The following is a 14,617-nucleotide window of genomic DNA, read 5'->3' on the forward strand; positions in this document are numbered from 1 at the left end:
TAATAATTTAATAATATAATTTTTTTTTACTTTTTACGTGTCAAAGTTTTTTTATATTTTAGAATTTTCTGTTCTACATATATATTTTAATTAAATGTTGATTTAAAATTACTACTGTAGTAATGTGAATGTGTAAATGGTAATTTGAGAACCAGTAGGGGGCTCTAGAGGAGAGCTACTGTGAGTGTCTTAGAAGAAGAAAAGCCAGTTGAAGCTGATAGCTGCCCAGAGAACAATGTTGTTGTGAGTTCATGCACTTGGTTAATTAAAGACAACCTAAAGGTATGTTTGGTCTGTCTTTTTTGTACTTTTGATATCACGGATATCACATCTGGCGACGAGGAAACTGGTGTGTTGAGCATTGGACAATAATTCAGCTCTTTGGACCTTTTTTTTAGAAGAGGACTTTGCAAGGTTTTTTTTGCAAGACATCCGGAGCATGGCAGCTATGGTAGGAACTCTCACTCCTTTTGATAATGGAAATCATTCCTGGGAGGAGTATTGTGAAGTGTTATCACATTTCTTCGAGGCAAATGAGATTACAGATGCTGCTAAGAAACGTGCAATTCTTCTTAGCTCGGTGGGAAGTCAAGCCTACGGCCTCAAGTCCTACCAAACCAGGGGAGAAAACCTATGATGAGCTGGTGGAACTGCTGAAAGAGCATTACAACCCCAAGCCAAGTGAGATAGTACAGCGTTTCAAGTTCAATTCAAGGAATAGGAAACCAAAAGAGAGTGTTTCTGAATATGTGGCTGTACTTCGTGAACTGGCTCAACACTGCAATTATGGAGATAAGCTGACAGAAATGTTGAGGGACAGGCTTGTTTGCGGTATTGAAGATGATCGCATGCAACGTAGATTGTTAGCGGAGGCTGAGCTAACATATGACAAAGCCCTGAAGCTTGCTCAAGCAATAGAGACTGCTTCTAAAGATATTCAGGATCTTCAAGGACAGAGTAAGTCTCACAGTGTCGTGGCAGACAAGCGGGAGATGGTGTGCAAGTTCTTTGCAGGACCAAAAGCGCGAGATGGAAATCGCTCACATACTGTTTGTGGAGGTGAACACATGGCGACAATGTGCCGATTTGCAAAGGAAAAATGCCACAAATGTAAAAAAGTGGGACACATAAAAAAAATGTGCAGAGCAAAGTTACCTGTCGATCACTCCAGGCCTGCAGGGGGAGGGAAGAAAAGGTATGAGAAAAGGGAAAACAAGCAGTCAGCCAATCACATCAGTGAAAATTCCAACTCAGAAAATGAAGCAGAAGAGATATTCACAATGCACAATTTGAAAGAGACAAACATTCCTAAAGTAGAGCCAATCAAGCTTCAGCTCAAAGTTAATGACTTGAATGTCAACTTTGAAGTAGACACTGGGTGTAGCGTTACAATTTTAACGCAGGCAGAGTATGCAAAACTAGAAAGCAAGGAAAACATTTCGGAACTAGGGAAGTGTTCTTTGAATCTCAAAACACACACAGGAGAAAGAGTAGAAACCTTAGGCGTAGCAAAGGTCAGTGTAGTGTACAAGGACATGGTCAAACAGCTACCTGTAGTAGTAGTGGCAGGTAAGGGTCCAAATTTATTAGGGCGTGGGTGGATCAGAGAACTGGCTGTAGACTGGTGTTCTTTAAACCAACTTACTGAGACTACACAGACAGTGCATGATGTACTGGCAGAGCATGACATGGTGTTCAAAGAAGGATTGGGGACATGGAAGGGTCCTCCCGCAAAAATCCATGTTGACAAAGAAGCTGTTCCAAGGTTTTTCAAACCAAGACCCGTTCCCTATGCAATGAAGCAGAAAGTAGAGGCAGAGATAGATAGGCTAGTAGAGGAAAACATTCTAGAACCTGTGAAATTCTCAGAATGGGCAGCGCCTATTGTTCCAGTTTTAAAACCGGACAAGTCAGTGAGAATTTGTGGTGATTACAAATTAACGGTCAACCGAGTATCCAAGTTAGAGCAGTATCCGATTCCAAGAGTTGAGGATCTCTTTGAGAAGTTTGCAGGTGGTGAGAAGTTTACCAAGTTAGACCTAAGTCATGCCTATCAACAAGTGACTAGATGAAGAATCCAAACCTTATGTCACTATTAGTACGCACAAGGGTCTGTTTGCAGTGAATCGACTTCCTTTTGGAGTGTCCTCCAGTCCTGCAATTTTCCAACGAATCATGGAGGGATTACTGCAGGGAATCCCCAATGTAGCAGTGTATCTTGATGACATTCTACTGGTGGGCAAGAATGACCAGGAACACCTCAAAACCCTAAGTGAAGTTCTAACAAGGTTAGAAGAAGCAGGCTTGCGGCTAAAACGGAGCAAATGCTCGTTCATGGGCAAAGAAGCAGAGTTCCTTGGACATAAAGTGGATTCTACAGGACTTAGCTCCTCTACATCAGCTACTGAGAAAAGACACCAACTGGCACTGGGGAAAAGAGCAAGAAGCTGCATTTGAGAAGTCTAAAAAGCTCATGCAGTCATTAGACGTGTTAGTGCATTATGACAGTCTCTCATGTGATGCATCACCCTACGGGGTTGGGGCTGTGTTGTCACATCGAATGTCCAATGGGGAAGAAAGGCCCATTAGTTTCATGTTGCGAACACTAACACCAGCGAAGCGAAATTATTCGCAATTGGACAAGGAAGGACTTGCTGTGATGTTTGGAGTGCAGCGATTTCACAAGTACTTGTATGGTAGAAAGTTTACCATTTGCACTGATCACAAGCCCCTTCTGTCCCTTTTCAATGAAATGAAAGCTGTTCCTCAGATGGTATCGCCAAGAGTACAACGGTGGTATGTCATTATCTACAAGCCAGGCAAAGATCATGGCAATGCTGACGCTCTGAGCAGATTGCCACTTCCATGTTCAGAAGTGGTAAAGGAACAGGAAGACAGAGTTCTAATGATGGAGGAAATAGCACTGGTGTCTGATAGTGATGTGCGCAAGTGGACAACCAAAGATACTGTTTTGTCCAGGGTCAGAGAATACATAATGAGAGGCTGGCCAGAGCAGGTGATGGATCCTCAGTTTATGCAGTTTGCAGTTAGAAAAGATGAACTGAGTGTCCAAGATGGTTGCATCTTGTGGGGTGCACGTGTGGTGGTGCCAAATAGGGGACGCCAAGATCTCCTGAACCAATTACATCAATGCCATCCTGGAGTTACCCGAATGAAGGCCCTAGCCAGAAGTTATTTCTGGTGGCCAAAGCTTGACCAGGATATTGAAGCTACAGTGAAAAGATGTTCAAAGTGTCAGGAAATGCAAAAATGTCCAGCTGTAGCCCCACTTCACCCCTGGGAGTGGCCGGAAAAACCATGGAGACGATTGCACATCGACTATGCAGGACCGTTTATGGGACAAATGTTTCTCATAGTCATTGATGCTCATTCCAAATGGTTAGATGTCTATCCTGTACATTCAGCTACCTCTTCTGTTACCACTGAGTGTCTGCGCAAAAGTTTTAGCATCCAAGGACTACCAGAAAGGATAGTTTCAGATAATGGTGCTTGCTTTATGAGTGCAGAGTTTAAAGAATTCATGATAAAGAACGGAATTACACACGTGACTTCGGCTCCCTTCCATGCCTCCTCAAATGGTCTTGCGGAAAGAGCAGTTCAGACGTTCAAGACCATGATGAAAAAAGCTGGAGAAGGCTCGAGTGTTGTTCAGTTACAGGATTACACCGCAGTCTACGACAGGGAAGTCACCTGCAGAGATGTTACAAGGTAGAAAACTTAGGTCAACCTTAGACCTGGTGCATCCAGACTTAAAGAGGAGGGTGATTGAGAAACAGGATAAACAGAAGAAGAGTCACGACAAGCAATGCCAGGGTCGAGAATTTGAACAAGGAGATCTGAGATCTGAGAACAGTCAGATCTCAGAGAGGAATATGTCAGACAGACTTTCAAATCCACTGTCGTTAGAAACAGACATAGCTGAAACTGTCACAATCTCAGAAAAGGAACAGACAAAGGACTTTGTCAAGGACTCTGAGATTCCACATCCGCAGGGACAATCCGTGAGTGCCAGTGTCAGTACTCACGATTCTCAGAGTGGTGAAACAACATTGCGTCGCTCTCAAAGGACTGTAAGGAAGCCTACTCACTTACAGGACTATGAACAGTAAAAAAAAAAGAAAAAGAAAGAGAGAGAGAACTGAAAACAAAAGAAACAAGAGAGGACACAATTGTTATGTTCATGTTATTGTTAATGCTAAAAGCTTGTTGTTTCTAGGTTTACTGATTTAGGTGAAAAAAAATGCCTACCTACTTTGTACTGAATGCAAATGGAAAAAGAAAGATTAGTTCTTGTGAAACAGTATCATAAACATTTTTTTTGTGTGTTGCTTTTTCATTAGGTGAACTCTTTAAGAGGAGGGAAATATGTACTAATGTGTAAATGGTAATGTATTTGAGAACCAGTAGGGGGCTCTAGAGGAGAGCTACTGTGAGTGTCTTAGAAGAAGAAAAGCCAGTTGAAGCTGATAGCTGCCCAGAGAACAATGTTGTTGTGAGTTCATGCACTTGGTTAATTAAAGACAACCTAAAGGTATGTTTGGTCTGTCTTTTTTGTACTTTTGATATCACGGATATCACAACTACTTATTTTATTTTTTATTATTTTTTTTACTATTTTATTTCTTATTATTTCTAAATTATTATTAAATGTATTCAATCCCTTTGATGTTATAAATTCTCGGCAACATTGTAAATGAAGGTCACCCTCAATGTTTTTCCTGAGTGAAGATAAAGGTTGATTGATTGATTGATTGAGATCACTAGAATGGGCCCAACCATAACACACCAACAAGATGTTAATTTCATCTTTAGTGAAGTGTTGTTATCTCTTACTTCCTGTTTTGGCCATTCTTCCTCATCTAAGCAAGGAAGTGATATTTCTATTCCAAACTCTGTATTTATAGGCTGGAGGTTGGAGTGATTGAATGAGTGATTTGGTTGATGGACTAAATATTTTTTTGTGTACACGTTTTAGAAGTATTTTTTTATAATAGGTTTTATCATTAATATGGATTTTTTTGTTTATCTATATAGTCATGTGTGTGTTTACAAATATTAGATAATGCCTAAATATGTCATTTTATTATTTAAATTTCATAATATGTATAATAATATTGATTCCAACACTTTATTTATATATACTTGGCAGAACTGAATCAATGTTTGTGTTTTGATTGAGGGGTTTCAGAGGTGGAATCAACAAAGATGTTCTTTGAACTTGTTTAAGTTTTGATTTGTAAAGCTCTTTGGGAAATACTTGTAGAACTGTTCTTCTCTCAGGTTCTGCACTAGTTAATTTGTTATTTACTAATAGTGATCACTTTCGGGAAATGCACCCCTGATTGATTTGTTTAATTTTTCAACAAATAATCAGTAAAATTAAAGACTAATCAATATTAGAAAATATAAAACATCACAGATTAAAAACTGAATAATGAAAATACTCACTCAACCTTCCTGGATGCTTTCACCACTGGCAGCAGCCTCAGAAAACATTCTTCTGATCTCTGAAATTTACTCAGGTCAAACTCATCCAGCTCCTCTTCTGAATTCAGCATCACAAACGCCACAGCTGACCACTGATCAGGAGAGAGAGTAACTCCACTGAGATCACTGGAACCTCCTCTGTTCAGGTATTTCTGGACTTCCTGCACTAGAGAATGATCATTCAGTTCATTCAGACAGTGGAACAGACTGATAGTTTTCTCTGGAGAGGGATTCTCCCTGATCTTCTGCTTGATGTACTCCACTACTTCCTCTTTACTGTGAGAGATGTTCTCTGTCTGTATCAGAAGACCTCGTAAGAGAGTCTGATTGGACTCCAGTGAGAGACCCAGAAGGAATCGGAGGAAAAGGTCCAGGTGTCCGTTCTCACTCTGTAAGGCCTTGTCCATGCCTCTCTTCAGGAAATCAGACATTGTTACCTTTTTAAAAAAATCTAAAAATCCAGGTAGAACATTTCTGTTGTTGGAGATGAAGGACAGAAACGCATATAAAGCAGCCAGAAACTCCTGAACACTCAGATGCACAAAGCTGAAAACCTTCCCCAGGTGAAGTTCAGACTCCTGTCTGAAGATCTGGGTGCACACTCCTGAGTACACGGACACTTCTCTGACATCAATGCTGCACTCTCTCAGATCTTCCTCATAGAAGATCAGGTTTCCTTTCTCCAGCTGTTGGAAAGCCAGTTTTCCCAGAGCCAGAATAATCTCTCTAGTCTGGTCAAGATCAACATCACTTTTTCTTTGGTACTTCTGGCTGCGGTGTTTGATCTGAAAGATAAGGAAGTGTGTGAACATTTGAGTCAGAGTCTTGGGGATCTCTCCTCCCTCTGCTTCACCCAACATCCTCTCTAGAACAGTGGCTGAGATCCAGCAGAAGACTGGGATGTGGCACATGATGTAGAGGCTTCTGGAGGACTTCATGTGTGTAATGATTCTTTCAGCAAGCCTCTGATCTCTGATCCTTTTCCTGAAGTATTCCTCTTTCTGAGGGTCACTGAACCCTCGTACCTCTGTTACCTGGTCAATACAGTCAGGAGGGATCTGATTGGCTGCTGCTGGTCGAGTAGTTATCCATAGGAGAGCAGAGGGAAGCAGGTTCCCCTGGATGAGGTTTGTCAGCAGCACATCCACTGAGGCTGACTGTGTTACATCAGATACTCTCTCATTGTTCTGGAAATCTAGAGGAAGTCGACATTCATCCAGACCATCAAAGATGAACATGACTTTGTAGCGATGATAATCTCCTGGTTTTAAGTATTTTGTATCTTTAAAAAACTGATGAAGAAGATCCACCAGACTGATTTTTTCAGTCTTCATCAGATTCAGCTCTCTAAAAGGAAGTGGAAATATGAAGAGAACATCCTGATTGGCTTTTCCTTCAGTCCAGTCCAGAATGAACTTCTGCACAGAGACTGTTTTTCCAATTCCAGCAACTCCTTTAGTCAGCACAGTTCTGATGGACTGGTCTTTAAAGAGGTCGTTACATTTGATGGGTGTCTCCTGTGTTGCTGGTCTCCTGGATGCTGCTTCAATCTGTCTGACCTCATGTTCATTATTGACCTCTCCACTCCCTCCTTCTGTGATGTACAGATCTGTGTAGATCTCATTCAGAAGGACTGAGGTTCCAGCATTTGAGATTCCTTCATTAATTTTCTGAAATTTCTCCTTTAGAGTAGATTTCAGCTTTCGATGACAGGACGGAGCCAGTTCTAATAGAAATAGAAAAAGCAATATCATTAAATATCATTAAGTATTAAATATATAATAAAAATGTGCTGTCACAAGGCTGTTTACAAAAAAAATGAAACTAGTGTAATTCATGCACTTATAAAGTATTATGTAAATGATCTAATCACTTACTGGTCTGCAGTTTGTTAGCGAGGTCTGTCTGGTTCATGTTTCTCAGGACGTGCAGTGTGATCTTCAGCGCTCCCTCTCTGACACCACTCTGATCCTCCTCATCCTCCTCCTCTCTCCCAGAGCATGCTGGGTAATCCAGATTCTTCAGCATCTTCAGAAACCTCTCCAGCTGATTCTTTAACAGAGAGATGACTTTGTGCTCCAGTTCCTGATTAAACACATGGTAAAATATGGTAGTAAAACATGAACAGATAATTGTTTTATAAAATAATTTGTGGTTTATGTCAATATAATGTTTTGGATATGGGATGTGTTGTGTTGGATTGAGATCAAGGGCAAAACTCAAGATTTCTTTTATATTATTTCTAGCCCTTCTAGCAGTTAGAGCTTTCTCAGAATGTAACAGAACATCATATTTAACAGTTTAACATGAAAACATAATGTGATATCTGTGGCTTTAGAGCTTTGACTGCATTTATATTGAAGTAAAATCTTTGTAATAATCTGCATTTCTGAACTGATCACTAATAAATGGTCATCATAAATTAGTGTGTGACTTATTCATTATGTAAATCACAATTACAAACTCAATCTCACTAAATCTATAACACATTTACTGTTGTACTTGTTCTGTATTTTATTGAGTATGTTTAATAAACCTCTGCAATTAAACTTAGAAAGAGTAAGTAATGATTATTAAACATCTATTTTATAGCACATAACTTCATATTTAAAGTTTAAAACAGCAAATCACATTTTACAGTGATGTGCTCTGGCATTAGTCACACCTACACACCTTTAATATGGAGTCCATATTTCTCCTGCTGATTTCTGGAGTCTCCTTCTGGACTCTGTTAGAAAACATAACATTAACATATGTTACTAAATGGTGATTGTGAATATATCTACAGAAAGAAAGTTCCAGAAGATCAACCACCACTGCAACACTCCACCAACCTTCACGCTCACCAAAAAGTTAATTCTAGATTTTATCAGATCAGAGAATCATGTTTCTCACAGTCTGGTGTTTTTTTGTAAAATCCAGATGTGTTTTTTTACAGAGGTGGGGTTTTTGTTTCCTCCATAAAGATCAGATAGCTGGAGAGCTGCAGTGATGGTTTATCTGCTGAAAGTTTCTCCCATCTGCACACAGGATCTCTAGAGCTCAGTCAGAGTGATGATTATACACTACACTGCCCAAAGTATTCATTCACCCAATCAAATCATTAAACTCAGGTTCCAATCACTTCCATTACCACAGGTGTACAAAACCAAACACCTCCACACACAGACTGATTCTATTTGTTAGAATTTGTATTAGTAGAATCGTTTTCTCTAAAGTGTGTTTTAGTATAGAAGTTATAGTTGTAGAATTCAGAGAAAACATAGAAGTGTCTTTTTATCTTATTCTCCAGTCACGTCATCCTTACCTGAGATCAGCAGAACTGTTGTCCTTTCTGAAGCCTATAGGATGATCCATTGACCAGTCACTCTTCATGGAGACACAGCTGGGTTCAGGTGAGTCTGATCTCTTATCCTGATCCAGTCTAAAACACAACCAGTATCAGACACCATCTACAACCTTTCCAGCATGTTGGTGTGATTCTACATTCATGTGATTTTGATGGTAAATAAGTTTATAATTGGGAAGTTGAACTTGAACAACCTCTCAAGCTTTAATTTCTAAATCATGTTTCTCACATTCTGAGAGACTTTCAGGAACATCTCAAAGACGATTTAGAAAAACGAAGTTAAAAAAAATTGTGAAGTTGTTTAAAACATAAATTAAAAAAGAATACATCAATTAGCAAATCCTTTTCAATTTATATTCAATTGAATTCATTTAAAAGAAAAAATATATTTCATGTTTAAACAAGATAAACTTTACTGTTTTTAGCAGATATTCACTCATTTTGAATCTGATCGTCTACAACACATTCTAAAGAAGTTGGGATGGTTTTTACCACTGTGTTAAATCACCTTCCCTTTAAAAACTCAATAAGCGCTCGGGAACTGAGGACCCTATGTGTGGAAGTTTTAGTTCAGGAAGTTTAACTAATGGTTTTCTGAAGTGTTCCTGAGCTCGTGTGGTGATTAATATCCCTTCCAGAATGATGTCAGTTTTTAATGCAGTGCCGCCTGAGGGGTCAAAGGTCACGGGTGTTTAATGTTGGTTTTCTGCAGCTTACTTGCAGAGATTTCTCCAAATTCTCAGAATATTTTTTAGTTTAGTTTATTTCGGTTCATGAAAGATAAACACTTTTATACAAAGTGACAATAATAACAGTAGTGAGAAATATTAAGTGCACTCATACTTTCACACATTAAAAAGAAGAAAAGAAAAGAGAAAAAAGAAAATAAATAATAATGATAATAATATTAATAATAATATTGAGAATTAGTAATCAAAAATTCTCAGTTTCAAACCTGATAATGACTGAAAAGGTGTAGTCTGAAGCTGATGCTTATTTTCTCTGCCCTTTTTAAATCTTATTGTCATCTTATATAGTCAAATCATACACATAAATAATACAGGAGTATGTTAATGTTAATCAACATATCAGAGCCTCCCATCATTAATAGTAGTTAATTCCTCATATTTATAAGAGCTTATCATCTTATCTTTAAACATTCTTTTAAATTTACAAAGTGTTCTACACATTCTTAAATCTTTTACTCATTTATTCCATAACCGAACCCCTTTAACAGATATACATCTATTTTTTAAATTTGTTCTTTAGTTTTGTCCTCTAAGTTCATATTTGCTCTCTTTAATTTCAAACAGCTTCTGGATACAGATAGGAAGTAAATGGTTTTGTGCTTTGTACATTAACAGTGCAGTTTAAAGGTTGATTATATCACTGAATTTTAAAATATGTAGATTAATAAATAATTTGTTGGTTGGTTCATAGTACGTTTTTTGACTTATAATTCTTATAGCTTTCTTTTGTAATATGAAGATTTAAAGGTTTAGTGTTGGTTTTATATGTGTTTCCCCACTGCTCCACACAATAGCTCATGTATGGAACAATGAAGAAACAATACAGTATATAAAGTTAATTTAGATTCAATATATCTTTAGCTTTATATAGTATTGCAAAAAGTTTAATTGTTGCCAGCATAATTTATGATTAACATTTATGATTAACATCATCAATCTTAATTTTAACTGTATTTTTTTTATTTGTCTTTTACCAAATATTATGAATTTTGTTTTACTTAAATTCAGGGATAGCTTGTTTATATCAAACCATTTCTTTAAGACTGTCAGTTCCCTTTCCATCGTATTCAGTAGCTGTTCCAAACATTTCTCAGAGCAGTACAGATTAGTATCATCAGCAAATAACGCAAATTTTAGCAGTTTTGACACTTTACAGATATCATTTATATACAGTGTGAACAATATTGGTCCTAATACTGAACCTTGTGGAACTCCACAAGTGACCTTCAATAATTTAGATTTAAAATTATTTATTTGTACAAATTGATACCTGTTATCAAGGTAACTCTCAAGCCATGAGTATGCTGCTCCTCTAAAGCCATATCGTTCTAATTTGGTCATTAATAATTCATGATCTATAGTGTCAAATGCTTTTTTTAAATCTATAAACACCCCAACAGCATATTCCTCGTGATCCACTGCAGCTGATATATCTTCTACAAGATGCATCACCGCCATTGAGGTGGACCTATTTACTCTAAAACCAAACTGTTGATCATTCAGTAAATTGTGTTTGTCTATGAAATTATTTATCCTGTCTACAAATATTTTTTCTAAAATCTTTTAGAACTGGGAGAGCAGAGAGATTGATCTGTAATTTGAGAGCTGGTGAAAGTCTCCACTTTTAGAAATTGGAATAATTTTAGCTTTTTTCATTTTATTAGGAAATGAGCCTGTTTTAAGAGACTGATTACAGATATATGCAAAAGGTTTCACTATACATTCTATTATAGACTTAACTGTAGTCATTTCTATTCCATTCCAGTCTGTGGATGTTTTATTATTTTTTTTTTTTTACAATTTCCTGTATTTTCATTTTTTTCCATCAGTTCTCCTGTTAAACATAGAGAAAGGGTTTATATCAACAGTATCTTTGTCTACACCATCCTTATTTGTTGGTTTCACAATCTCTTTTACTAAGTTGTATCTAATTTGTACATAGTAATCATTAAACTCATGAATCATTTCTTTAGTTATAATTGTATCTTCTTCTTTTACTAGATATTCTGGAGTGTCTACTCTTGCAGGTCCTTCCTGATGATGGTATTTAGTACACTCCATGTTTTATGCATGTTGTATTTATGCTGCTCCAATAAGTTTTGATGATATTATGGGCTGTAGATGATGAAATTCCTAAATTCTGTGCAGCTGCATGTTGAGAAACGCTGTTCTTAAACTGTTGGACTATTTGCTCACACAGTTCTTCACAAAGTGATGATCCTCTCTCCATCCTTGCTTATGAACGACTGAACTTTTCAGGAACCCAATCATGACCCTCACCTGTTTCCTATTAACTTGATCACCTGTGGAATGTTCTGAACAGGTGTTTTTCCAGCATTCCTCACCTCTCCCAGTCTTTTATTGCCCCTGTCCCAACTTATTTTGTACGTGTTGCAGCATCAAATTCAAAATAAGTAAATATTTGCAAAAAACTAATTAAGTTTAAACATTGGAACATTAAATATCTTGTCTTTGTAGTGAATAAAATTTAATATAAGGATTTGCACATTATTGTATTCTGTTTTGATTTATGTTTTACACAGAATCCCAAACTTTATTGGAATTAGAGTTGTAAAAAACAACAGAAATAAAATATAAAACCTCTAAAGCCAGAATAATTAATCCCTTCATTTGAGTCCAGAGAACAGAATTGTTACCATCACTAAAGTGTGTTTTAGTATAGAAGTTATAGTTGTAGAATTCAGAGAAAACATAGAAGTGTCTTTTTATCTTATTCTCCAGAATCACGTCATCCTTACTTGAGATCAGCAGAACTGTCCTCTCTGAAGTCTATAGGATGATCCATTGACCAGTCACTCTTCATGGAGACACAGCTGGGTTCAGGTGAGTCTGATCTCTTATCCTGATCCAGTCTAAAACACAACCAGTATCAGACACCATCTACAACCTTTCCAGCATGTTGGTGTGATTCTACATTCATGTGATTTTGGAATGATGTTAAATACGAGTTTCTGATTGGGAAGTGGAACATGAACACCCTTTCGATTAGTAACTACTGGTGGGGAAACTCGGGCGTAAAATAGTTTTCCTAAGATCCCAAGTTGAGGTGACCATTAATCTTATAACATGGCAGAAAAGAAGATCTATGGTCATTAACCTTGATACAGAACAATGCTATTATTCTGTTCTGAAGAAGATGAAAACAATACAAAAGTATAGAATTTACAATTCGGCACAAAAAGGAAAGAAAATGCAACGTTAGCTTAGTCTCTATTGAACTAGTGTAAAGGTAAAACACCTATACTCACATGGATTTTTGTCAATATGAATTTCAAGCATACTGGAAATTAAAACGTAGTTCCAGAATTTAGAAATCACACTGCACTCCCAAAATATATTTAAAAATGTAGCGACAGAATCAGTGTTACAGACAGTACAGTAAGGCGTGGGAATCTTGCCCATGTTGTATCTTAAGTATGGAGTGGAATAAGCCCTGTGTATACACTTATAGTTCAGAGGACATACTAATGAATACAAGCTGTATCTTCCTGCACTGAAGTTCTGATAGACTCTTCCTTCTTCTGTCATCTTCAACAACAGACGTTACGCTTTAAGTGAACTCACACATTTACTGTGAACGAGTTTCACATCCAAACCGGTTTTAGCTGAAATCACAAAATCATTCATTTTTGCGTGAGGGTCACATCGGCTCGTAAAACAATTCTTGTTCCTTTTGCATCGGTAAGAACAGTATTATGTTTCTTGCATCAGCCTGTGATTTTCCCAGGCATCAACCTGCAGCTGAGTTTTCCAGGTTCAAAGTTCATTCTCATAAGATCATATTAAATGAAATGTGAGTGAGTTCACACAATCTTTGGACTGTGATTTCCCAGATCAAAAATGTTTTGTTCTAAGGGTTTAGGGTTTGTGCGTCAGACAGAAATAGGCAGTGTTCCTATTTCAGAGAATCTTGGCCATACAACTTATAAGAATTATCTGTAAAACACAAGATATCTTGAATCTTGTAACTGTGTTTTCCAGGGCAAAAATGAGCCATACAGGAATATTTTCCTGTCTTTTTTCCAACAAAAAGTCTTAATCTAGTGCTAAAAACATATTCTGTCTATATATGCTGACAGAGATGCATTTCAGGGAGATTTAAACCAGATGATGGATACATCTTTCTCCGATAGAAAAACTAAATTGTGCAAAAGGTTTAACACTGCATATGAATCATTATGGTCTGAGGTTCAGGGTTCTGCAGTGTTAATGTGTTCAGAAACACTATCTAGAACATTGTTTGATAGATTTTATTCAATATAATTTAATCTTTGCTGATGGCAGAACACTGTGAACACAATATGAACACAATTAGAAGAAGAATGTTCTGATTATGAAACAGGTTTTAGAACTGATCAGGAAGTGTGCTGAGAAACTCTAAATTCTCCAGAATTCTCTAAATGTTCTAAAATCATAATTAGTTTTTTTATACTGACAGGAGAACACAGGTTTCTGCTCCTTCTGTATTTTGTATTTTGGTTTTAGTAAAATGGTGAGATCTGGTCATTCAAACCCAGACTGCTCATCGTACCAATAACCCACTTAATTTCTGCTCATCTGGATTTTATGAATTGGATGAATAATCTACTCTTATTACGACTTTTTAAGGTGGACCGGAAATACAGAATAAGGTGATGTGAAGTAAGATCTTTCAACTAGCTCATGAACACAGCATGAGAACAAAGAACTTATTTTACATCAAACCACATTATTATCTTACCTCTGAGCTTTCCCTGTGTCCAGTTCCTCAGAAACACTCTTAATAGACCTTTTTTCCGAAAAAAAACAAAGAACAAGAAAAAGTGGATTTTAGTGGAAGGAGACGTTAAAATAAAATTTTATTTTATATTTTGTTTTTGATTGATGTAAAAGTTGGATTTGCGCTGAGCAGTGCATCTATGGGCCCTATCGTGCCTCCTGTGCAAGACGCATTGTGAGGCACATTGCCATCTTACACCCCATCAACAGTCTATTTTCACGCATCATTAAA

The 14,617-nt window shown here is 37.2% G+C and overlaps 1 protein-coding gene across 14 annotated transcripts in view; it reads right to left on the reverse strand.

Annotated features, from left to right (window-relative positions):
- LOC111188855 (NACHT, LRR and PYD domains-containing protein 12-like) overlaps positions 1–14,617 on the reverse strand; it is an 859,751-nt gene that overhangs the window by 443,587 nt on the left and 401,547 nt on the right. For 12 of the 14 annotated variants that reach the window (XM_049472886.1, XM_049472880.1, XM_049472882.1 and 9 more), the window contains one exon: positions 8,816–8,932. The exons of the other annotated variants lie outside the window; for them this stretch is intronic. In XM_049472886.1, coding sequence (XP_049328843.1) covers positions 8,816–8,932 — 117 coding nt within the window. The remainder of the gene's footprint in view (positions 1–8,815; positions 8,933–14,617) is intronic. 14 annotated transcript variants of the gene reach the window in all.

The sequence above is a fragment of the Astyanax mexicanus genome, unplaced genomic scaffold (assembly GCF_023375975.1).
Source record: "Astyanax mexicanus isolate ESR-SI-001 unplaced genomic scaffold, AstMex3_surface scaffold_31, whole genome shotgun sequence".
Classification (NCBI taxonomy): domain Eukaryota; kingdom Metazoa; phylum Chordata; class Actinopteri; order Characiformes; family Acestrorhamphidae; genus Astyanax; species Astyanax mexicanus.